Source organism: Salmo salar, chromosome ssa21, assembly GCF_905237065.1.
Source record: "Salmo salar chromosome ssa21, Ssal_v3.1, whole genome shotgun sequence".
NCBI lineage: Eukaryota > Metazoa > Chordata > Actinopteri > Salmoniformes > Salmonidae > Salmo > Salmo salar.
This window is the reverse complement of record NC_059462.1, coordinates 26,054,230-26,079,287: the sequence shown is the minus strand read 5'-3', so window position 1 is coordinate 26,079,287 and position 25,058 is coordinate 26,054,230. Positions and strand designations below refer to the sequence as shown.

At 43.9% G+C, this 25,058-nt stretch overlaps 2 protein-coding genes across 4 annotated transcripts in view; both read left to right on the top strand.

Moving 5' to 3' along the window:
• Nucleotides 1-28: 28 nt before the first annotated feature.
• Nucleotides 29-19,770, top strand: LOC106582153 (sentrin-specific protease 7). Of its 3 annotated transcripts, none has more exons than XM_014164946.2 (23): nt 29-248; nt 4,218-4,360; nt 4,498-4,569; nt 5,326-5,441; nt 6,011-6,253; nt 6,382-6,446; nt 7,800-7,948; nt 8,094-8,478; nt 12,560-12,696; nt 14,250-14,381; nt 14,513-14,546; nt 15,029-15,262; nt 15,383-15,792; nt 15,927-16,057; nt 16,203-16,319; nt 16,456-16,575; nt 16,661-16,753; nt 17,386-17,603; nt 18,064-18,119; nt 18,236-18,279; nt 18,358-18,426; nt 18,587-18,737; nt 18,986-19,770. In XM_014164946.2, exons 2-23 carry the CDS (start codon nt 4,313-4,315, stop codon nt 19,148-19,150), a joined length of 3,189 nt encoding a protein of 1,062 aa, XP_014020421.1. In that variant the 5' UTR covers nt 29-248; nt 4,218-4,312; the 3' UTR covers nt 19,151-19,770. The 3 variants fall into 3 exon arrangements, with proteins under 3 accessions (XP_014020421.1, XP_014020420.1, XP_045560571.1); XM_014164945.2 differs by having other exon boundaries at nt 4,218-4,375; XM_045704615.1 differs by lacking the exons at nt 29-248; nt 4,218-4,360; nt 4,498-4,569; ... (1 more) ...; nt 6,011-6,253; nt 6,382-6,446 and adding an exon at nt 6,297-6,318.
• Nucleotides 19,771-22,212: 2,442 nt separating this feature from the next.
• LOC106582154 (interphotoreceptor matrix proteoglycan 2) overlaps nt 22,213-25,058 on the top strand; it is a 35,266-nt gene continuing 32,420 nt past the window's right edge. Inside the window, exon 1 of the mRNA XM_014164953.2 lies at nt 22,213-24,873. The gene's annotated coding sequence lies outside the window, so the exon portion shown is untranslated. The remainder of the gene's footprint in view (nt 24,874-25,058) is intronic.

Sequence of the window (25,058 nt, the reverse complement as noted above, 5' to 3'; positions counted from 1 at the left end):
AATAATATTCTCATTCTATGGTCTCATATATCTAGATTGTTCACTTCCGGAAACAACAGGATGTTCTTCTGAACCAGGAAAAGCTTGAAAACAACGGCAACCTTTGCAAACAACGTGTATTTATGATTTTATGGGCTTTGCAATTAATCAGCAAGATGATTTGGAGAGTGCAGTAGCTGTGTACATTTTCCGTCTCTTCGTTCTTTGGTCACGCGTGTGTATGTTGCACTAACTCACTGTATTACCGAGTAAGTATGAGAACTGGGGACAAAAGTTACCTGCTAGCTAGCTAACGTTAGCCTATTCATAGATGCTAGCTAAGGCTCGCCTACACCAAATGTTTCTGAAGTTACAGGCAGCTTGTTGCCAGGTTTTGTTAGCTAGCGTGACTGTGCATAGTTGAATGCTATTCTAGAATGACAAATGGCACACACGAAGATAACCATTATACGAGCAATATTTAACGTTAGCGAAATGCAACGAGTAGCGACCCGAGGACTAGCCAATGATTGCTAGCATAGTAATCCATGGCACGGGCCAGACCCCCCCAAATGTGGGCAGTCGGGCTCACTCTTGGGGTGACGATGTCTCATGGCAGCTTTCTCCGTGTTATCACTCTTTTCATCCCTCCATCCCATTCATTTTTACCATTGTTCGTCATATCGTAAAATTCCGATGTCAGTATAGAACCAGTTATTGCTCACCTATAACGTTACCCTTTAATCATATTATTAGTAAACTTAGATTCACAGCTATCCATCCACATTTTGTAATGTTCATGCTTAAAAAAGTAAACCCTGATACATTTGGGTGGTCATGAAATTTCCTTTTAAGTGGTATAAATATAAACAACTTCAAATGTGACTCTGGGTGACAACATAAGGCAGTTTTTTTCTCCAACATTAGGAATGTTTTCCTTGAGAAATTAAGTCCACTTCATGTTTTGTTTCCTTTGCTTCCTTACTTCGTTGTATCGCAATACTGGTATCTTGACAACAATACGCTAGAAATTCGAATTGTTGGAAGCTTAGCCATATAGTGGGGCAGCTATGTTTTTGTATTGTAACTTCGGTGATAGAAGCATTAAATTGCTCACACACACACACAACAGGGTTTTAAAAACATTTCTAGATACAGGACCATCACAGGATTCACGCAATAACTCCACTGAAGCTTTTTTCCAATATGGCCGCCAAACAACACAATGGGTATTATTGGATCAATTTTGTATCACCATACCTGAATGAAACATAATTGTAGTATGCCCAATATTATCTTAAAATGGTCATAGGGATGTAGAATACACAACCAAATTAGCCAATTGTGCCAGTTATATAAATATGTTAAATGATTCACAGAACTGGGGTAAGAATGCCCAAAAAGCTGTCCTGATCACTGATTTCTTAACTGAAATGTTAAGAATGCTTAAAGGGGCAGTGCAGTTAACGTGATTTTCTTGTTTATTTTTAATATTTCCACACAGAGGTCGAAATAACACTTGGAAATTGTGAACATTTTGATAATGCAGTTTTTGTATAAGGGCTATTTAGAAGAAAAAATGCCAGTAATTTCAGTCTGTTCAGGTGGGATGGAACTTTTGGCCCACATAACATCACAATGTGATCTGATTAAAATAGACCAATGACTGTTAATCTGGGTAAGCGGGTGCGCTCTATAGCATCCTATCAGCCGATCATGGCTGTGTATGTAAATATCTTAACATTTGTTTCCTAACACCCATATGATCAGCCTGAGCATTTCCAGGGCCAAAGGAGGCTTGGGGATATAATTGCTAAAAAATATACTTGAGTTACTTTCATTATATAAACACAATGATTTGTTAGACCTACAGTGATGATTTGAAACAATCAATTACAAAGACTGCATGGGGACTTTAATTGCAATATTTAATCTTTAAAAAATGATATACAATGTTATCCTATTAACTGTTTTCATAAAGCAGAGGATTAGAGCACTTGTACAATTCCATGTGAATGCCAATATGTTTTAACCTATTATCTTGACGAGAGCAGAAAACCATTACACATAATTAGTCAAAATGTAAAGGGATAATCCACCCCAAACCCCTAATTCCTATGTTTAACAGTGTCAAACTGTGTTAAATAACAGTAATATGTGAAAACTATATTTTTTGTGAACAAATATTTATTTTTGTCATTATAACAAGGTTGGTATGTGGAAATCTGTTGCAGCTCAAGTCCACAACAAAACCCACAAAGCAATGCTCACTCTGGGCTGGCTAGCTAGCAAATGTAAATCCACACAATAATACCAAAGTCAGTATCAGCATGTGAGGTAGATGGTTAGCTGTAAAATCGCCTAAACGAACTGCACCCATTAATTTAGGAGTCTCTCACCAAGTTCAAATTGCAACTCTGCTGCCCAGAGCAGGTGCAAAGTACGTTGCTATGGGAACAGGGGTCCTTACCCACAGACACACAGGTTGCGTTGCAAGATGGTACTTGAAGGAGAAACTGAGTTGAATAATTTGTTCCACTAGATTGAGCACATCTAAGCAAAATATATACTTTGCCATGATGATATAAACGGACGGATGTGTTCTAGACAAGTATGCTCATACCATCTATTGGCTGATTTGGCGAGTTGGATTGTAAGTCGTTGTTTTATTAAGAGTGTCATGAAATGTGATGGTGTGTTATCCCCTATCTCCAGTGACAAGAACCATGTGGCTATGACACGTTCTTGCACGATTTGTGGTTTCACAGACGGACCACTTATTTCAGGGGATGGATTATCCCTTTAAAATGTATTCTTACTATGGGGCCGTAGCAGGTTGGTCTGTTATTAGAAAACTAAAAGTATCAATTAATATAACAGGCCTCAACAGGCCCAACATTGGATTTTACTACATGGAATATCCGGGGCAGGTTTATAGTCCTCATAATGAAAATAGTTTAATAGGATAACATTGTATATCCTTTTAGTCAGCCCACATTCATGAATATTTACAAGTATAAATCCATTTTAAATGTTTGAAAATGAAATATTGCAATTAAGATTTTAAACATCTTCAGAAATCAGTGATTCTGACACCTTTTTGGGCACATTCTTACCACAGTTCTGTGAATAATTGAACACCTTTGTATATATGACACACTTGGCTCATTTGGTTGTGTATTCTACATCATTATGACCATTTTAAGATATTATTGGGCGTACTACAATTCTTTCATACAGGTATGGTCATGCAAAATCGATCCAATAAGACCCCATTGAGTTGTTTGGTGCCATTTTGGAAAAAGGTTTCTGTGGGGTTAATGTGTGAATCCTGTGATGGCTCTGTATCTACAAATGTTGTTGAAACCCTTTTCTCACTGTGTGTGAAATTTGGTGCTTCTATCACCGAAGTTACAATCCAAAACCAAAGCTGCCCCAAGACATGAAATTCTAAGATTCCAACATTCTAATGTCAATTGCACAATAAGGGCTATTTTTAAACAATTGTTGTAGGTGGTACTTTCAAAGTTGGTTATGTTATATACAATTTGAAAGGTAATTTCATGACCTTTCAGATCCACTTGTCAAACAAAGTTTAAAATTTATCAGGGTTTCCTTTTTAAAGCCATTTATACCTAACCTTCCGAAAATGTGTCTGATGGATAGCTGCGTATCTAAGCGTTCAATGATATATGATTAAAGTCTATACGTGAGCAATAACTTGAAGAATACTGACATTGTTTTTCAGTTGGTAAAATCCCTATGGTGAAAAATGAATGGGATGGAGGGATGAAAGAAAGCCTGGTAACACAGAGAAAGCTGCCTTTGCAGCACTGCTATCGCACAACTCTAGGGACATAGACCTTCAAGAAAATCACTGAGACATCGTCATCCCAAGTGAGCCCGACCCGGCCCATGGACTATAGCATGCTAATGGAGGAAAATATATGCACGACACTGTGACCTGTCAAGATGCTGCTGTTCTTGTGGATTGAGAGATACAGAACATGTATCCATAATGAACCTGTAGTTGCTCACTAACTGCTATTGCAAGTTTATAAACAATGCTTGTATTTGTCATGGCAAAAGCATTGCGCATAAAGTACAAACTAAAAATAATCACACTTGCACTTACCTGATACTGTATTTAACAACGTACATCCCCAAGGTATGGGTGATTATGCACATTTAAACTGACAGATATCAAAGTGAATGTATACCATGTGTGTCTGCTGCAGATCTTGCTTGCTGCATCGCCATCGCTGCCTTGCTTGGTGAAAGGAGGCTCTGGAGAAGGAGTGTCCATCAAGCCCTAAAGGACCATAGCTTGGTCATGATGGACCACAGGAGAGCTCTAACCATTTCACTGGCCGTTGACAAGGTGGATAACGCTCAAGTATGTCTGGCCTGCCTGGTTATATTCATTCATTGGGATTCCTAGTCTTTTTCTCAGTCAGTATGCAAGAACTATAGTCAATAATAGTGAGCATAGTAACAGTACCCTTTTCTGCTTTTTAGATGGGAAGTCCACTCAAAATCCCTAAGACCCTCCTTTCTTCAGAGTCGGGATGTGGGAATGAAGAGGCACAGGTAGATGTTATTCTCTTTGGGTAACCTTTCTCTTAAGGCGTCCGCATGCTAAACATCTGAAACAGTTCGTGCATATATCATGGCGACATTTTGTGACGTTTCTGTTCGTTTTGGTTTTCGGCAAGGGTTTTCTCGGTTGTTCGTGCACACGGTATTTTTTTCTTGAGACAAGCAGAAGTCGGTAGCTGAAGTCTACTCCTTTTCGTCTGTGATTGGTCAACAGTAGGGATTCTTTAATGAAGTGTTTGTCGTCATTCAATGAGAGACGAATCGCTTTCATGTACATTTTTTCAGTTGAGAAATACAGCACCAAACATCTTAGTTAGATGTAAAATTGCGCGACTAAGATTTAGACAAAAAAAAAATGTCATGCCAGATGTCTTGAGTTATGTTAGATTAATTCAGACTTCTGAGGAAGTGTATACTAGCTACGGTACTATTGCGACTTTTCAATCAAAGGACTTTTAAGGGAGAATGCGAGCACACTCGTTGAGTTCGCCTAGCCTAAGTAGGGCACACTAAGTAGGGCTTATGGGGTCAAACATTTAGTAAGAAACACAATTATACCTGAAAGACCTTAGCTGACCCCCAGAATTTCTCACCTTCTGTCCCTCTCTCCTTCACACACACAACATTAAAATGATTGAAAATAAAGGAAACGACAGATTTCACCTTTAACCTTTTTCCCTGAGGTTTTAATATTGTGGTCAGGGCAGTGGGTCAGTAACTTTCCTCTTGCCTCCCTTTCTCCAACAGATTCATTGGTCCCAGATTGCTGGAGACAGAATCAAACTCCAAGATTCCCGTCAGCAGAATGGATCCATCTCTTTGGATCATGGCCAGGTGGCTTTAGCCCAAGCGGCAATGGACAGGTGAGGAGCAGCATTTATGGAGCCGCAGATGGAAAGTTATGTTAGGAAGCAAGCTAGTCTGGTTAGATTGTTGTAGGTTCATAGATGATTTTACTCTATAACACGGTCACTTAGTAAGATACAGCCTTTGTCTTACATTGCCAAATCTACATTTTAATTCATGTTATTATCTGTGAACTAATTGGGAGCCTTTGCACGGTAAAGTAGAATTAAGCCACTTTGTCATTGGGTGCAGTTTTCCAAACGTTCCACAGATGGGGCTCTTCCCCTAAGTATTATTCTCAAAGGTAGCTTACATGCTCCGGGTACACCACCATTACTGGTACTGTAGAGATATAGCGACAGCAGCAGTGCTTATCTTTACCACACAGACACACTGCCTGGTCCTATCAACCCCATTCCACCTGTCTGCCCCTCCCCCCTATAGCCTCACACAGTTTCCCTATTGGTTAACTAACATGTACGTGGTCAGAATGGTTATCATATAAGCCGGAATGTCATGTCATGATGACACAGAATGGTCGTAGGGCTGTAAAGGTTCTGACTGGTTCTGTTCCTTCCTTCATCAGGCAGATCCAGTTGGTCCTCACGGACGTTTTAAAGACTGAACAGGGGCTGGCCTACCTGGACAAGAAAAGGCGTGGCCTGATGACTGGCAATGGAGAGAGAAAGAGGGAGTCGTGGGTGGGGAGTGGGCAGAGGAGGGTGTCTCAGAGCAGCAGAGAGGGGGGGGAGGATCGGAGAGATGACCCCCAATACAGAAAGAGACCCCATGACCACGACACACCCACCTCGACCCGCAAGGAGACGAGGTAATGCTGGGTTAAATGTTGCTGAATTTAGGATGCCAGTGAGCGATCAAGAGTTAAAACACAGAGTAAGTATACAGACAGTAGAATTTTGTTTAGGTGGCTTCTGACTTTCTTTCCCTCTTGTTTAGGTCACACCACAGAGGGGGGTCAGAGGAAGAGGAGATGAAAGAAGTGATAATAGGAGAGGAGAATGGTGAGGACCAGGGGCCTCATTTATAAAAATTGCGTACGCACAAAATATGCCCTAAAACATGTGTCTGTCAGTTTTCACGCAAAAATGGCAATTCTTTTCAAAACTGAACTTGACGTGAGAATGTGCTTATTTTCCCGTAAACTTTAGACCATGAGTACGCACAGTTTCTACTGGTTGAAGTATTGCATTACAAGAAGGCAAATACTTTGTGCAAATGTGGAATATATGGAACTCTAATTTATAACAGAAAAACAGGTAGCCTAGCTAAATATAATAACAAGATGCTAAATGTACAATGTGCATCTGTCATTTAATTGGGCCTATTAGATATTATTATCATTTTTTATTGAACCTTTATTTAACTACGTAAGTTAAATGCTATCATAACTTCAAGTTTTTGCTCTATGCATCCGACAGGGAGCGTAGTTTTATAACACAGAATTGAACCGGTGAACAGACAGTTGATCTTTTGCATTGAGATGTATAGGCTACCACTAACTAGGCCTACTGTAGTTTAACATGTTTTCAGAGTAGACATCGTTTCAGAATTCGCGGGCAGTGCAGCTTATTTAGGTTTGGGGAAAAGAAGGTAAAACATTAATGCATTCGAAGAATCTGTTTACAGGTCCACAACAATTTGCAAGTGTTTTTGTTTTTCAGAAATGGTCATATACAGCAAATGTCACTGCAAAAGAAAACATTCTGCCAACACCTCCAAAGACATTTGATCAAGTTTGCCATGCATTGCTATTTCCTTTAGATACTGTCTTGGCCTAATTCCAATACTTCCAAAGTATACAGCACATAAGGGCGTTATTGTCACCATAAAAGGTGAATGATGGGCGTTTTTTCAGGTGGAGTTATAATGCTCGTTCACGTGCGCACACGTTTACGCCAGGTTTGATTTGTAATGGGAAACATGCATGTATGTCTGGCGTGCGCCAAATTTATGAGTCACAATATTTTTCTGCGTGCGCAGTCTTTTCAGAAATGAGGCACGCTGATATTTAGTGTTGCATTTATGCAACGCTTATGAGGCCCAAGAGATGCAGTGAAGATCACACACACACTCCTACCCCCCCCCCGAGGGTTCTCCTTATTGGAAAGGCTCTGCAGTATTCCTGGATTCAAGCCTGTTGTAAATAAACAAACGCTTTACTTTATTGAGCTGTAAAACAAAGACCTGCTGAATCTGCACCTTTCTTTTCCTCTCTTACATACACAGGCAACGTTGATTTAATTCTCTGTTACGGTCGTTTGTTTTTCCATATCTGCTGCCCTACTTTCTGGAGACTAGGAACACGTTTATTGTATCTGGTGTGATAACTTTATCACCGTCCCTTTACTCTGCAGAGGGTAGTGTGTCAGGGAGGCGCAGGTCCGGGGTACCCTTGGAGGAGGTGACCTTTACTGAGGGGGAAAGGCACCAGAAAAAGCGTTACCCACAATCCACCAGGACCAGGAAGTCCAATTCAGGTTCAAGTGAATCCACACGTGCTGAGGTAGGATCTCTGGATAGAAGTTACCTTAATACTGACATTAAAGTTGTCTGACTTTAAGGCTAAAGCCAAAAACCTGCAAGCTAGAAACCAAACCATTAGACAACCAGCCCCCAGCTTAACGCAACCTTTATCCCTCTGTTTCCAGAGGGAGAGATGTAGGAGGGAATCTGGGCTCTACTGTAATGGACAGGTGAAGGATGGAGCGGTGGAGAGCTTGACCACAGACACCTCCAGGCACTCCAGGGGGAGCGTGCTGCGCCTGTCCGGGGAGTCCAGAGGCGTGGGAGGACTGCTCCCAAAACGGCTCTGTCTGGACGGGACAGGGGGCAGAGACACCAATGTAGCATCCATAGAGGTAGAGGTGGATCCCTCCGACTTTGACGGGACCTTGATGGTTGTCACTGTGGGGGAAGACGAGGAAGTTGTTAGCCCCTCTAACCCCAGCTGTGGAAAGGAGAGGAGAGGAACCCTGAGGCTGTGCCTGTCCTCCAGCCAGGATAGGTCGCCCAAACCCAGCCCTGCTGAACCCAGTGAGTATAGAGCGCACTGTATGCTGCATACCTTCACTCCTGGTGTGTGCTTCTTTCACCCCATCTCTCTTATTGAAACAAACATACAGAAATAAAGAAATACACAGATTCCTCCCCCTCCTGGAGTGGTTAGATTATAATGTAGTAACAACGTGCATGCCCTGCCCACCTGAGCATCTGTATACCATTATATTTCCTCTGTTTGAGGGGTCAAATCCACTTGTCACTTAAATCTCATTCGATTGATTGCTTTCATTTTACTCCTGCGACTCTTTCATACTCTTGCTTGTGCCTTTCATTAGCGTTACGACCACAGACATTTTTATAATGACCTGTCAGACACCCCGGTAATGGAATACATTGTCTTTCCGTTGCATCTCTAAGAACGCTAAAGCTTCATCTGGGATTCAACATTTAGTCTAGAAACGTATCATGCTATTGACACACTTGTTGAATTATACCACACTAATTAATGAGGCTAGACAGCGCAGGCGGGTGCAGGTAGGGGAGACGGAGCAGGCGGGTGCAGGTAGGGGAGACGGTGCAGGTAGGGGAGACGGAGCAGGCGGGTGCAGGTAGGGGAGACGGAGCAGGCGGGTGCAGGTAGGGGAGACGGAGCAGGCGGGTGCAGGTAGGGGAGACGGAGCAGGCGGGTGCAGGTAGGGGAGACGGAGCAGGCGGGTGCAGGTAGGGGAGAAGGAGCAGGCGGGTGCAGGTAGGGGGGAAGGAGCAGGCGGGTGCAGGTAGGGGAGACGGAGCAGGCGGGTGCAGGTAGGGGAGACGGAGCAGGCGGGTGCAGGTAGGGGAGACGGAGCAGGCGGGTGCAGGTAGGGGAGACGGAGCAGGCGGGTGCAGCCCTGTTCCACCTCTTATGTTAATGTGAGTATTTATGCAAATGAGGCACATCATCTTTATTTTTAACACAAAATATTTAAAAAATACATTGCCCTTAGAACATATGAGTGCATTCTAAGAAAAAAAAAAAAATCCCTGAAATCCATTTATTATTTGTCCGTGCCAGTAAAATGTTTTGTGTGCCATAATTCAGTCAATATCTGATGGATTTTAAAGTTGCTAAAAGTTCAGAGTATCTTCATTCTTTGCCTGTTGCATTTATTACTATTGTTTTAAAACCTGTTAACAATTTTGATGACCGTTGCTAAATGTAGTCTATTTTTCTGCTTTGGGCGCTGAGCCTGAGCCCGTCACTGTCTGTTAATGATGACCACTGGGTGCGTGATTGCGACTGTCTGAGTCAGTATGCCGTGTGTGTGTGTGTGTGTATACGTATCAGTATCACCTTTTTGTGTGTAATTTAAAAAAATAAAAAGTATCTGTGGGCTTGCATGTGTGTGTGCCATAGCACTAGCTGTGGCCTACAACACTTTGCCATTGTTATGGTTACTGCCCCCCCCAACATATAGGGTCTGGTTTTATCCAGATGTCGTTACCATTCCAGTACCATACGGTATTACCGGCAGTGCACACAAGAGCAGCTATTTCTTTGCAAATGTAAAAAATAAATAAGTATGTTAACAAAGTACTTGTGAAATCCCATAGCGGACGTTAGGTAAATGCTAACAAGTGCAAGCGAACATAAACTAAATGCAAGGACAGACAACCCAGCTCATTAAGTTCTCAAAAGACTATACTCGAACTTGATCCAGGAGGGGATTCATAGTCTCTGTTGTAGAGGTCGACCGATTATGATTTTTCAACGCCGATACCGATTATTTGGAGGGTCCAAAAAAAGCCGATGCCGATTAATTGGCCTATTTTTTTAATTTTTTTTTTAAGTACTTTTTTGTTGTTGTAATAATGACAATTACAACAATACTGAATGAACACTTATTTTAACTTAATATAATACATCAATAAAATCAATTTGGCCTCAAATAAATAATGAAACATGTTCAGTTTGGTTTAAATAATGCAAAAACAAAGTGTTGGAGAAGAAAGTAAAAGGGCAATATGTGCCATGTAAAAAAGCTAACGTTTAAGTTCCTTGCTCAGAACATGAGAACATATGAAAGCTGGTGGTTCCTTTTAACATGAGTCTTCAATATTCCCAGGTAAGATGTTTTAGGTTGTAGTTATTATAGGAATTATAGGACTATTTCTCTCTATACGATTTGTATTTCATATACCTTTGACTATTGGATGTTCTTATTGGCACTTTAGTATTGCCAGTGTAACAGTATAGCTTCCGTCCCTCTCTTCGCTCCTACCTGGGCTCGAACCAGGAACACATCGACAACAGCCACCCTCGAAGCAGCATTACCCATGCAGAGCAAGGGGAACAACTACTCCAAGTCTCAGAGCGAGTGACGTTTGAAACGCGATTAGCGCGCACCCGCTAACTAGCTAGCCATTTCACATCGGTTACACCAGCCTCATCTTGGGAGTTGACAGGCTTGAAGTCATAAATAGCGCAATGCATTGCGAAGGGCTGCTGGCAAATGCACGAAAGTGCTATTTTGAATGAATGCTTACGAGCCTGCTGCTGCCTACCATCGCTCAGTCAGACTGCTCTATCAACTCAGACTTTATTATAACATAATAACACACAGAAATACGAGCCTTAGGTCATTAATATGGTCGAATCCGGAAACTATCATCTCGAAAACAAAATGTTATTCCTGTTACATTGCACAACCTTCAATGTTATGTCATAATTACGTAAAATTCTGGCAAATTAGTTCGCAACGAGCCAGGCGGCCCAAACTGTTGCATATACCCTGACTGCGTGCAATGAACGCAAAATGACACAATTTCACCTGGTTAATATTGCCTGCTAACCTGGATTTCTTTTAGCTAAATATGCAGGTTTAAAAAATATATACTTCTGTGTATTGATTTTAAGAAAGGCATTGATGTTTATGGTTAGGTACAGCCGTGCAACGATTGTGCTTTTTTCGCAAATGCGCTTTTGTTAAATCATCCCCCGTTTGGCCAAGTCGGCTGTCTTTGTTAGGAAGAAATAGTCTTCACAGTTCGCAACAAGCCAGGCGGCCCAAACTGCTGCATATACCCTGACTCTGTTTGCAAGAGAAGTGACACATTTTCCCTAGTTAAAAGAAATTCATGTTAGCAGGCAATATTAACTAAATATGCAGGTTTAAAAATATATACTTGTGTATTGATTTTAAGAAAGGCATTGATGTATGGTTGGAGTAACGTGTACCTAAGCGATTATATGCAACGCAGGACAGGCTAGATAAACTAGTAATATCATCAACCATGTGTAGTTAACTAGTGATTGTTTTTTATAAGATGAGTTTAATGCTAGCTAGCAACTTACCTTGGCTTCTTACTGCATTCACGTAACAGGCAGGCTCCTCGTGGAGTGCAATGTAAAGCAGGTGGTTAGAGCGTTGGACTAGTTAACCGTAAGGTTGCAAGATTGAATCCCTGAGCTGACATGGTAAAAATCTGTCGTTCTGCCCCTGAACAAGGCAGTTAACCCACTGTTCCTAGGCCGTCATTGAAAATAAGAATGTGTTCTTAACTGACTTGCCTAGTTAAATAAAGGTAAAAAAAAGAGAAAAACAATCGGCCAAATCGGCGTCCAAAAATATCATTTTCCGATTGTTATGAAAACTTGAAATCGGCCCTAATTAATCGGCCATTCCAATTAATCGGTCGACCTCTACTCTGTTGTAAACAAGAAGCTTTTGATTTTATAAGCTAGCCACCTGTAGCTAGCAAGTTAGCAAATCAAATGCATAGCTGGAGCCTTGAGCTGGAGATCGTTACCTTCTAGTTATAAGATATTTAGTTGGCAAACATTAGTAGTGAATTTGTAGTGTAACTTGATCACCTCTCTTTGCTGCTCAACTGTGGAGGTCACATCATGAAACATCCGTTTGCTCCATGTGCTAGTTGTTAACAAATGTACCTGAATTGAATTGCATTTTTGTGAGTCAAAATTAGAATTACCCTCTTTATTTCTAAATATCCCAGTATACCGCCCAAGCCTAGTGTGTAACAGTATTTCACTGCAACAGGTTTAATCTGTGTGTGTGTGTGTGTGTGTGTGTGTGTGTGTGTGTGTGTGTGTGTGTGTGTGTGTTTTTTCTAGTTGTTCTCTCCAGTGATGAGGAGGAGGTAGTCACCCCGTACCGCAGTTCAGTCCTTCGGCCACAGACTGGCGCTAGTGAATCTAAGCCCCAGAGAAATCATTCTCAGGAACAAATGGTGGCAGAGATGCACTCTCAGGTGGGCAAAAACAACCTCTGACATCACAAAGGATGGAATAGGGGGATCTCACAATGGATGACATCACAGAGGGCAGAATAGGGGACATGCTGCTTGCTTAGTGAGTACCACTTCCTCCTAGTTCGGCTAACACCGATGCTCGAACCCAGAACCACTGCCTTGCTAGAACATGTGACCGCCCTCTTGAACCGTCTTACCAGTCAGCGCCATGTGAAAAGCTAGCTATTCAGACACTTCAGGCTGAGGAGTAGGCTTCACACATCCTACATTCTACACTAACGCTCATTGACATGGCTGGTAGCAAAGCTAGCCTAAGGGCATTTTTACCGGTTGAAGTGTTTTTTTTTTTTTAAGTATAATGTAGTTGATTGGCGACATGACACAAACGTTATGTTAAGCAGGACATTCATACGAGCCTTACAATACAATTCTAATCTAAAAGTGTGAAATGCACTCATGAGCAACATGTAAATTTAGTTTTTCTTTTGCCGTCAGTCTAGGTTTTTTGTTAGTTTAAAAGCGACTGAGATTTTGTATGAAAAGAGCTATATAAAAATACACGTATTGTCATTGTGAGAACTCCCAGTGTTTTCCCCTACGGTCGGGAAATAGTGAATAGCGACTCGAGAGTATAGATTACGGAGATGTCACAAAGGGCTGCTCACAGAGGGATCAGAGTACAGAGGCAGGTGGTGTTGGTGAGGGAGGGCGTTGCGTGACTAGACTGGCCCGAGGGAGTAGAACCACCACCTGCTGCCTGCCAGGCTTTAGAGGCCAGTGTGGGGATACTGTAGCTCCCACGTACTGTAGTCGGTCAAATCATAAGAGGACAAGCCAAATGCCCTTGGCTGCACCACAAACAAATGAACACACATACACTACATTATCAAAAGTATGTGGACACCTGCTCGTCAAACATCTCATTCCAAAATCATGGGCATTAATATGGAGTTGGTCCTCCCTTTGCCGCTATAACAGCCTCCACTCTTCTGGGAAGGCTTTCCACTAGATGTTGGAACATTGCTGCGGGGACTTGCTTCCATTCAGCCACGAGCATTAGGAGGTCAGGCACTGATCTTGGGCGATTAGGCCTGGCCGTAGTCGCTGTTCCAATTCAATGGGGTTGGGGTCAGGGCTCTGTGCAGGCCAGTCAAGTTCTTCCACACCGATCTCAACAAACCATTTCTGTATAGACCTCGTTTTGTGCACGGGGGCATTGTCATGCTGAAACAGGAAAGGGCCTTCCCCAAACTGTTGCCACAAAGTTGGAAGCACAGAATAGTTTAGAATGTCATTGTATGCTGTAGCGTTAAGATTTCCTTACACTGGAATTAAGGGGCCTTGAAGGGGTGTCCACATAATGTTGTCTATATATAGTGTATGTTAAACCGATCTGTTGATTTAACTAAGTCTCTCGCACACAAACCCTTTCTATGTCTCCTTGCTTATCCGGATTCTCTTGTGCCCTTGTTATCAGAAAGCATGGTTGTTGTATGCTTGCATGCACTTGTGTGTGTCACTCATCAAAGTGTTTGTGTGTGTGTTTGTTTCAGTTGGTGCCTGTGGTGGTGACCGGATTTGGGGTGTCCCCCTTCCCCAGCGCTGAGGACTCTGAGAATATGGGCTTGCCCTTCTCTTCCCTGCACTGTGGGGGGGTCCGTGGGGAGGCCAGCGGGAACCTCAGGGTAATGCTCTGAACACTGTGCTCCAACTGTGGAGAAGATGCAGTACATACTAGAATAAACATTCAATACATAGCATCTTGTACTCTTGCAGTGCTTATGTGACGTGTGGTCCTTTCATTCCTCCTCTGCAGATCACAAACCAAAGAATCATCATACCAATTCAAGGTAATTCAGCACCTCGGGATCTTATTTTGTGTTGTCGCCACAGCCTTTACCATACAGTCCTGGTCCTCTATTTAACCTTTAATCCTTTTGGAACAATGGCATTATTACTTGGTCCAACCTGAACGAGACCGCGTGTGGTCGCTAGCCCCTCGTGTGGTGGCTATAGAAAAACTCTGCCTTGAAATAGATCCTGTTGTGGTCCTCCTGTCTGTCTGCACACCATCCTCATCTTCAGCTGTGTGTGTGTGTGTGTGTGTGTGTGTGTGTGTGTGTGTGTGTGTGTGTCAGACCCTCAGGGCTTTGTGCTCTTTTTCACCTTTCTGCTGGTGAAATCTGTCTGCAGAGAGCTAAAGTGCTTTCCCCTGTGACTCCTGATCACTACTGTATGTGAAATAGTATGTTTTCCTGGTCTTTGTCTCCTGAATAAGCCCCAGGTTTAGATGACCAGGTTGTTGACCCCTCTCTCTCCCCTCTGTCTTCAGAGCCTTCGGGCCTGGTAGAAGTGATGGTGACTGTGGAGCGCTGTCAGCTGTGGCGGTACAGTGTCTGGGACTGGGAGGAGCTACAGGAGAGAGGGCTGGGGTGGGAGGTTGAGGGGGAGAGGGGGCAGCCCCCCCCCGCCCTGCTCCTCCTCTACGTTTCAGACACCCAGGCAGCCGCCGTCCAAGAAGACCTGAGTGAGCTGTCAATCAAACAGGCCTTAGACCCACCCACTGGTGAGAGCCTGCCTTGTGGAACCAAAGTGTGTGTGGGTGGGTGTTTGCTCAAGCGTGTGTACGCCTATGTGCTATGCAAATGTATTTGATTGTGTTGTTTGAATGTGTGTGTGTTCACAGGTCAAGCCAGTCCCTTTCTCTTGCTCACTCTGTGCGACCCTCTGGAGGGGGTGGAGGGGGCTCTTCTTCGCTCCATCCTCGACATCATCTGTCTCAACAACACCCCGCATGTCGACGCTGCACAGCTCCGTGGCAGCTCTCCTGTCAACTGGGTTGTTGACCTCCACAGTCCCCTCCTGTCATTGGATGACAGTCTGGTGCTAGTCAGCAGAACTGGACTGGACCCGCAGCTACTCTCCCTACTGGGCCATAACAGTGCCAAGCCTGGGACAGAGCCAGACCAGGACCAAGAACCAGAACAGGACAGAGACACACCTGGGCCGGAGCTGGACCCTCTGGACAGAGAGGTGGAGGAGGAGTCACAGACACTACCAGAGACAGACGTACAGATGGAGGGGAAGCAGAGGGAGGTAGAGATTGTACCCCTCACTGAGGTTGTCTAGTACTTTGAGTGTGTTTGTGACCATAACAAAATCCTAAGCGCTAACATTTAATAATCAAATGTAACCTATTATACTACCTCTGTCATTTGTCACCCCTCCAGGGGAGTCCAGTCCAGCCCAGACCCGTGTACACAGTGTGTCACCACAGAACCAGAGGCTCCTACTCTGTGTCCCTGGGCCCCAAGCCTGGCTCCAACTGGACCCGGTACACACACCAGGGCCCCACACGCAGGCAAGCTACACAACTTGTTGAGTCTTTAAAACAGGTGTGTTATCCTGCACACGCAATGAATCTCCAGGACCTGGGACGGAGACACTTGCTGTAGAGAAACTTGTAGATGTATGGCTTAACTTGTTTCTTATCCTCCTGTTCTTAGGTTGATCCAGTTTCCTCCACCGCCTTCTAAAGGAGGGATCACCGTGACAACAGAAGATCTGGAGTGCCTTGACAATGGCCAGTTCCTGAATGATGTCATCATCGATTTCTACCTCAAGTGAGTTTGACATCAGTGATTGCATGGAGTATCTACCCTAACGGAGACATCCTCTGTACACAACAACAACAAAACTGTTTGGGCCAAAATGGAGGACAGTTTCAACCCCTGCATGGCTCTGTCTCTGTCCCAACAGGTATCTGCTCCTGGAGAGGGCTCCACAAGATGTAGCTGATCGGTCTCATGTCTTCAGCAGCTTCTTCTACAAGCAGCTCACACGCAGAGACAACGCAAGTGAGGACAGCACCAGCATCTCGTAAGTGTGTGTGTGTGTATTTTCGTTTATCATTCATGCATTTGTATTGCAGTGTATGTTTCATGTGTGTGTTGTCTGTCTCCAGAGCGCAGCAGCGGCGGCACCAGCGAGTGAAGACGTGGACACGACATGTGGACATCTTCAAGAAAGACTTCCTGTTTGTGCCTGTCAATCAGGAGTGAGTGACACACACACAGTTTTGATTTAATAACATTTGGTTAACTTTTTCTTTACTATTACACATCCTGTTTTCCTTAACCCCAAAACCCTAACCCTACCCTTAACCCCAAAACCCTAACCCTACCCTTAACCCCAAAACCCTAAACCTAACCCTACCTTTAACCCCAAAGCCTTAACCCTAGCCTTAACCCCAAAACCCTAGCCTTAACCCCAAAACCCTAGCCTTAACCCCAAAACCCTAGCCTTAACCCCAAAACCCTAGCCTTAACCCCAAAACCCTAGCCTTAACCCCAAAACCCTAGCCTTAACCCCAAAACCCTAGCCTTAACCCCAAAACCCTAGCCTTAACCCCAACACCCTAACCTTAACCCCAAAACCCTAACCTTAACCCCAAAACCCTAACCTTAACCCCAAAACCCTAAACCTACCCTTAACCCCAAAACCATAAACCTAACCCTACCCTTAACCCCAAAACCATAAACCTAACCCTTGAGCTTAAAATAGCGTTTTAACAAATTCCTACTCTTTTTTAGGACATTTGGGGTCCTGATAATGTAGGAAAACAAGTCCGCACACACACACGCATCAATAAACCATGTGACTTATAGTGCTTTCTTCCTTGTATGACAGAGCCCACTGGTACCTGGTGGTGATCTGCTTCCCTGGCCTGGAGGATCCCCAGTGTGAGGAGTGGAGCAGCCCAGCCTTGCTGAGGGGAACAGGGGGGGAGAAGCCAGGCAAGGCCCAGGCTGAAGAGGAGGCTTCCGGGTCTGAAAAGCTTAATGGTGTCACTGATGTTCCCCCTGGTCCCACCAACACTGACAACCAAGACAAACTGACAGTTACAGGTATGTGTGACTAAACTATTCTCATCATGTCTCTCACAGGACGTTAGACCTTTGTGAAACCATCAAACGTACATAATATTTCAACACGAGTGAATATTTGCATTGCTTTAGGAAGTATGACTATGGGTAGTCTCGATAAATGCACCTTCTTTCAGATGTATTTGGGCATAGTATGAAAAACTAGAGCTGTGGTAGGATGGAGCCAGAACATTTAGGAGGGAATTGTTTAAGAGCTGCTCTGGATTATTGTCATCCAAAAACAATCAGAACACCAGTCACAGACAGAAACAGAGAATGACGCTGGAACTAAATAGGCTTTAATGTGTGTTTTTATGAGACTAAGACACATTCCATTCTCTATGTCACTGTGCTGCGATAACATACATCATGACCGTAAAACAACTACTGAAACCCTGGGATGGAACATGAGGATAATGCTGCTGATGTTTCCTCTCTCTAGTTTCAGAGAGTGTTGTCCAGGGTGACTCAGTACTCCAGCCACCTCCTGGTCCTCCGGTAAGACAACTGTCTTTAGGGCTCTTATTGTGGGTCTCAATTTCTCATATTTCATTGTTTTCCGTCTCTCTCCCTCTGTTTTCTTTCTTACCTTCTGTCGTTCTTCTTCTCCCTAGGACTGCACTGAGAAGACCTGCCACAGAGAGAGTGTCTGTAAAAGGTGAGTGGAAAGACCCACACAAAGAGCTCATAACTGGATGTTTATATGCAATTGTGAAATGCCTTTCTCTTCTCTCAGACCCTGCATTCTCATCATGGACTCCCTCAAGTTCTCCCTCCATGAGCGTGTCTTCAAACTCTTACGGGAGTGAGTGTGTTCACTTTTCTGTGTGTGTGTGTGTGTGTGTGTGTGTGTGTGTGTGTTAGATATCTGTAGACAGAATGTGTGTGTGTGTGTTAGATATCTGTAGACAGAATGTGTGTGTGTGAATATGTTCCTTATGGGTGTTTAATGTTCTCTGTGTCAGGTACCTGCAGTCAGAGTGGGAGGTGCGTCGGGGTTCTGTGCGTGAGTTCAGTTCTGAGCAGATGAGAGGCTCCCACTGTAAAGTCCCTCTACAGGACAACAGCAGTGACTGCGGCCTATACCTGCTGCAATACGTTGAGAGTTTCCTGCAGGTAACTATACACCTGAAATAAGAACATACATATGCATTCCCACACTTCCCACCTGTAACCAGCCGGGTATTGAACTGGTGTGTCTGAACAACTCAAGACCATGTTAGCCAACTGAGCTAAAGCTTGAGTCTTCTGGTCTCAGGCAAGGTTACTTATGTTTTTCTCTTATGAGAACATACTCACAAACACATATGCTGGCATACACCTACAGACACCTTGTAGCTCTCTCCTGACCTTTCTCCCTTTAGGACCCTGTGGTGCACTTTGAGCTCCCCCTGCGCCTAGAACACTGGTTCCCACGGCAACAGGTGCGGAGGAAACGAGACGAAATAAGGGACCTGGTGCTGAACCTGTACAGACACCAGAGGGGCACGGTGGGTAGTATAGGAAACATGGGAAATGTAGGCAGTTAGGCACGGTAACCGCCTTGGGAATCTGCTCATGCTGAGCAACCAGGAAATTGACATTTCAGCCAGTGATATGGAAATATGATTTCTTAGACAATAAGCGTATGCAGTTGTTCCACCGGCCAGCAGGGCCGTTCAAACATACAGTACATGCAGATGTCTCATCATGTCAACAAGAAATTAGCCCCTAACATCAGATGTTGCTTTAATGACGTAAATCCAACCGAGGATGGATATAAAATACTTGCTGTAGTAGCTGTTGAGTTGCTGTAGCTCAGGTTCTTGTTTGAAGTTGGTGCATTAAAGGGTCATTCCACAGAAATTCAACAGTTAAAACTGTTATTCTTTATCGTTTCAGTAGAATGCCCCTTTAAAGAGTCTGTCCCCACTGCACCTTATAGATAGAACCACATACCACCACTATAGCCTCATTTAACACGAGATCAAATTCAACAGGGTCTCCCTTTTATTCTTTTACCTGTTTTACGATGAATTTCCCCCCCATGTGATTCTATTGTAAATGTTATGTCAGTTTGATTTTTATATGTGGATTTTGTTTTAAAATGTACATTTTGATGAAAACGTGTTTTGAATATAAAATATAATAAATGCATTTGTAGTCGGAATTACAATTCATTACCCAGGAGGTGATCTACTGGCACAACCAACTTAGCCGTGTGGTGAAGGCCACTCCAGGTATAACACGAACATACAGATTGAGGTAAAGCTGATGGGGCCGGGTGGGGGTGAATTTTGTAGGATTTAGGAAAGAGACTCTGGCCCTGTCCAGAAACAACCCCTAGCCATTAGCATTGTGTTGATCTGATTTGTGTGGTGTGTGTGTGTGTCAAATCCAATCACATTTTATTAGTCACATACGCTGAATACAACCGGTGTAGACCTTACAGTGAAATGCTTACTAACAAGCCCCTAACCAACAATGCAGTTAAAAAAATACAGATAAGAAATAAAAGTGACAAGTAATTAAAGAGCAGCAGTAAAATAACAATAGCTAGACTATATACAGGGGGGTACCAGTGCAGAGTCAATGTGTGGGGGCACCGGTTAGTTGAGGTAATATGTACATGTAGGTAGAGTTATTAAAGTGACTATGCATAGATAACAACAGAGAGTGGCAGTGGTGTAAAGGGGGGGGGGGGGGGGGTGCAAATAGTCTGGGTAGCCATTTGATTAGGTGTTCAGGAGTCTTATGGGTTTGGGGTAGAAGCTGTTTAGAAGCCTCTTGGACCTTGACTTGGCACTGCGGTACCGCTTGCCGTGCAGTAGCAGAGAGAACAGTCTATGACCTGGGTGGCTGGAGTCTTTTACAATTTTTAGGTCCTTCATCTGACACAGCCTGGTATAGAGGTCCTGGGTGGCAGGAAGCTTGGCCCCAGTGATGTACTGGGCTGTTCGCACTACCCTCTGTAGAGGCAGAGCATTTGCCATACCAGGCAGTGGCGCAACCAGTCAGGATGCTCTCTGGTGCAGCTGTAGAACCTTTTGAGGATCTGAGGACCCATGCTAAATATTTTCAGTCTCCTGAGGGGGAATAGGTTTTGTCGTGCCCTCTTCACGACTGTCTTGGTGTGTTTGGACCATGTTAGTTAGTTTGTTTGATGTGGACACCAAGGAACTTGATGCTCTCAACCTGCTCCACTGCAGCTCCATCGATGAGAATGGGGGCGTGCTCGGTCCTCTCTTTCCTGTCGTCTACAATCATCTCCTTTGTCTTGATCACGTTGAGGGAGAGGTTGTTGTCCTGGCACCACACGGTCTGGCCTCTGATTACCTCCCTATAAGGTGTCTTGTCAGTGATCAGGCCTACCACTGTTGTCATCGGCAAACTTGATGATGGTTTTGGAGTTGTGCCTGGCTGTGCAGTCATGAGTGAACAGGGAGTACAGGAGGGGACTGAACACGCACCCCTGAGGGGCCCCTGTGTTGAGAATGAGTGTGGCGGATGTGTTGTTACCTACCCTTCCACCTGGGTGCGGCCCATCACCCCCAGGAGTCCAGGATCCAGTTGCAGAAGGTGTTTAGTTCCAGGGTCCTTAGCTTATTGATGACCTTTTAGGGCACTATCGTGTTGAACACAGCTGTAGTAAATGAATAGCATTCTCACATAGGTGCTCCTTTTGTCCAGGTGGGAAAGGGCAGTGTGGAGTGCAATAGAGATTGCATCATCTGTGGATCTGTTGGGGCGGTAAACAAATTGGAGTGGGTTTCTGGGTGTTGATGTGAGCCATGACCAGCCTTTCAAAGCACTTCATGGCTACAGACATGAGTGCTACGGGTCGGTAGTCATTTAGGCAGGTTACCTTAGTGTTCTTGGGCACAGGCACTATGGTGGTCTGCTTAAAACATGTTGGTATTAAAGACTCGGACAGGGAGAGGTTGAAAATGTCAGTGAAAACACTTGCCAGTTGATGCTCGCCGTATACGTCCTGGTAATCCGTCTGGCCCTACGGCCTTGTGAATGTTGACCTGTTTAAAGGTCTTACATCAGCTGTGGAGAACGTGATCACACAGTCTTCCGGAACAGCTGGTGCTCTCATGTGTGTTTCAGTGTTTGCCTCGAAGCGAGCATAGAAGTAGTTTAGCTCGTGTCACTGGGCAGCTCTCGGCTGTGCTTCCCTTTTTGTAGTCTGTAATGGTTTGCAAGCCCTGCCACATCCGATGAGATTCAGAGCCGGTGTAGTACGATTCGATCTTAGTCCTCTGGTTGGGGTATGTACATACAGTCACTGTGGGGACGACGTCATCGATGCACTTACTGATGAAGCCAATGACTGATGTGGTGTACTCCTCAGTGCCATCGGCGGAATCCCGAAACATTTCCCAGTCTGTGCTAGCAAAACAGTCCTGTAGCTTAGTATCTGCGTCATCTGACAACGTCTTTTATCGCTCTAGTCACTGCTGCTTCCTGCTTTAATTTTTGCTTAGAATCAGGAGGATGGAATTATGGTCAGATTTGCCAAATGGAGGGTGAGGGAGAGCTCTGTATGTGTCTCAGTGTGTGGTCGAGTTTAAAAAAAAAAAAAAGGAATTCTCTGGTTGCACATTTAACATGCTGATAGAAATTTGGTAAAACGGATTTAAGTTTCCCTGCATTAAAGTCCCCGGCTACTAGGATCACCGCCTCTGGGTGAGCATTTTTTTGTTTGCTTATAGCGAATACAGCTCATTCAATGCTGTCTTAGTGCCAGCCTCTGACTGTGGTGGTATGTAAACAGCTACAAAAATGTTGATAGAGATACTCTTCCTCAGGCGAGCAATGGCTCGAGACTTCCTTAGATATGGTGCACTAGCTGTTATTTACAAAAATACATAGTCCGCCGCCCCTTGTCTTACCAGACGCCGCTGTTCTGTCCTGCCGGTACAGTGTATAACCAGTAAGCTGTATGTTGATGGTGTCGTCGTTCAGCCACGACTCCGTGAAGTATAAGATATTCTAGTTTTGAATGTCCCGTTGGTAGTTTAATCTTCTGCGTAGGTCATCTATTTTATTCTCCAAAGATTGCATGTTTACTAGCAGAATGGAAGGAAGTGGAGGTTTATTCGATTGCCTACGAATTCAGAAGGCAGCCCGTCCTCTGTCCCCTTTTTCTCCACCTCCTCTTCACGCAAATCACGGGATCTGGGCCTGTACCCGAGAAAGCAGTATATCGTTCACGTCAGGCTCTTTAAAGGAAAAAAAGGATTCTGCCAGTCTGTGGTGAGTAATCGCAGTCCTGATGTCCAGGAAGTTATTTTCAGTCATATGAGGCGGTAGCGGCAACCTTATGTAAAAAATACAAACAACGCAAATAAACGAACAAAAAAAACTATCTGTTGGGGACACGTAAAACGTCAGCCGCCTTCTCCGGCGCTGTTCTGTGTGCGCATGTGTATGGGGTATGATACCGCAACATTTTTATAGGACCCCCAGCTGTCTGATAAGAGGGTTACAAAAACACAACCCCCTGGTTAGTGTGAGATCGAGCTCACACGTAAACAACGCTTCAGCCTAAACTGGACGGACTGAGGTTGGGCGTATGTAAATCTCCAGGAATAGTATTATTTGTTGCCAGGAGGTAAATGCTGAGTTTAGGTGATTCCAGGTCATGGATTAGCAACCGTAGTTTGTAGGTGTTAGTAAGAGCAGGAATTTTACTGCAGTAGAAACCCTTTGGTGGGTGTTTTTTCAGGACTCCTAAGTCCAAACTTTATTTATTTTTGGGATTGAAAACGCTTTCAGTGTAAAGTTAAACCACTAAAATAAGAGACATAAATGATATTTTCCCATACTTTATTTTTTATAATATATTCTTTGAGAACTAACAATCACCAAAATAAAAGCTAGACTGTCAGGGGAATTAAAAATTCCCAAAACAAATAATTTAACAGTATTGATTTTGTTATTAAATTTGGGCAATAGAACACAGCATTAGCCATGGCAAAATGCATAGAATTGCAGGAAATTCTTTAAAACTATCTCAGCTCAATGGAGAAATTTGGAGAATTGCAGGAAATTGGTTTAAAAATGCCACGCCCACCACCGAAACCCCTTTTTTATCCAGAAAAAAACAAACATTTTGATTGGATGAATCTTCCTTCCTGATTAGAAGGAAGATTAGACTGATTATGCCACATACATTGAGTTGTACATGGGTGCCAACTGTCCCAATCAGTTCCATTCACTCCCATTCAATGGTAGGTCCCTCTTCCTTATGCCGGTATACTTCCTCAAGATTTTTAGGAATGATGACATCAGTCTAATCTCTCTTGGTACCATCCCACGTTGTTGTTGACATGAGGCTGTCTAGACTCTGAACAAGGTCTTGCTGTCTCCCAGATTAGGTCTATTAACTGTCTCTGTCTCGGACAAACGCTCTGTGACTCCCCTCTCACACCCTGTAATCCCACTGCACCGCTGACTCATCCCTCCCAGTTTAGACCAGTGTGGGTGGGGAAATCCCCTGCTGATGGTCCCAGCTCTAAAATGGTTGTGAATAGAACTGGATAAGGACTACACCGTTCCAAACCTCTACCTTCTCTATGAATGATAAAGAACAACAAGCATCAAACAGCCAGCAAGAGTTAACATTCAACACTGGTGATATCGCTGATTCCATGCGGTGATGATTTGTTACTCATTTTATAGTTTAAGTCAATATAGCTACAGTAGATTTGTGATCGTTTCGGGGGGAACCTGCCTGAGCCACCACAGATGGGTAGCACTTACCTGAATGATCCGTGGCAGTCATTTTGTGCCGAAACACTGTCCACATGGCAGCTATCAGTGCAGGATGCTTTGTGCCTCAATGGCTGCTCAGTTGTCCTGCCGATGATATCAGGTTACAGGGTAAAGAGCTCAGGGTATTACAGAGTGAGTGGGGCTACGCAGGCCATTGTAGTCACCATGTATCAGCACAATGGTCCTGCCAATTATTTCAACCAAAAGCCTGGGACAGTGATGGAGACTTTGGCTACTTATCTGACCTGATTAGATAGGGAGCAATATAGAATCGTTACACTTTGCCCTCTGATTGGCTAGGTGGAATTCCGGCCATGTTGGCAATGGAGGTTTCAAGACAATTACGTTGGAACTAATGAGCTTAGCTTTGGCGAACAAATCCTCCCAAAACCAAGGGTTTCTCTATACTTTAGACGCAGTTGATGGCCTATAGATAGGCTAGTGTTTGTACTACAACAAAGACCGATTGCGTGCAACAGTAAGTGCTACGGTAAGTTCACTAGCTCAGGATCACTGTCTGTCCACCCGCTGAACTCTTTATTCCCATTTTTAAGATGAATTAAAAACATCATTATCCTACAGTACATTGTCTACTACTGTGTAACCTTTAACTGTAACCCGGAGTCTAATGGAGGGACTGATTCCTCATGAATATACAGTAGCTCACCACCTTAT

Excerpts from the sequence above, each read along its gene's own strand:
- LOC106582153 (XM_014164945.2), top strand. The coding sequence starts at position 4,313 with ATGATGGACCACAGGAGAGCTCTAACCATTTCACTGGCCGTTGACAAG. Across the intron at positions 8,479-12,559 it reads ACCCAGCCCTGCTGAACCCA|TTGTTCTCTCCAGTGATGAG; the intron begins GTGAGTATAGAG and ends TGTTTTTTCTAG. Across the intron at positions 16,576-16,660 it reads GAGGACAGCACCAGCATCTC|AGCGCAGCAGCGGCGGCACC; the intron begins GTAAGTGTGTGT and ends GTCTGTCTCCAG.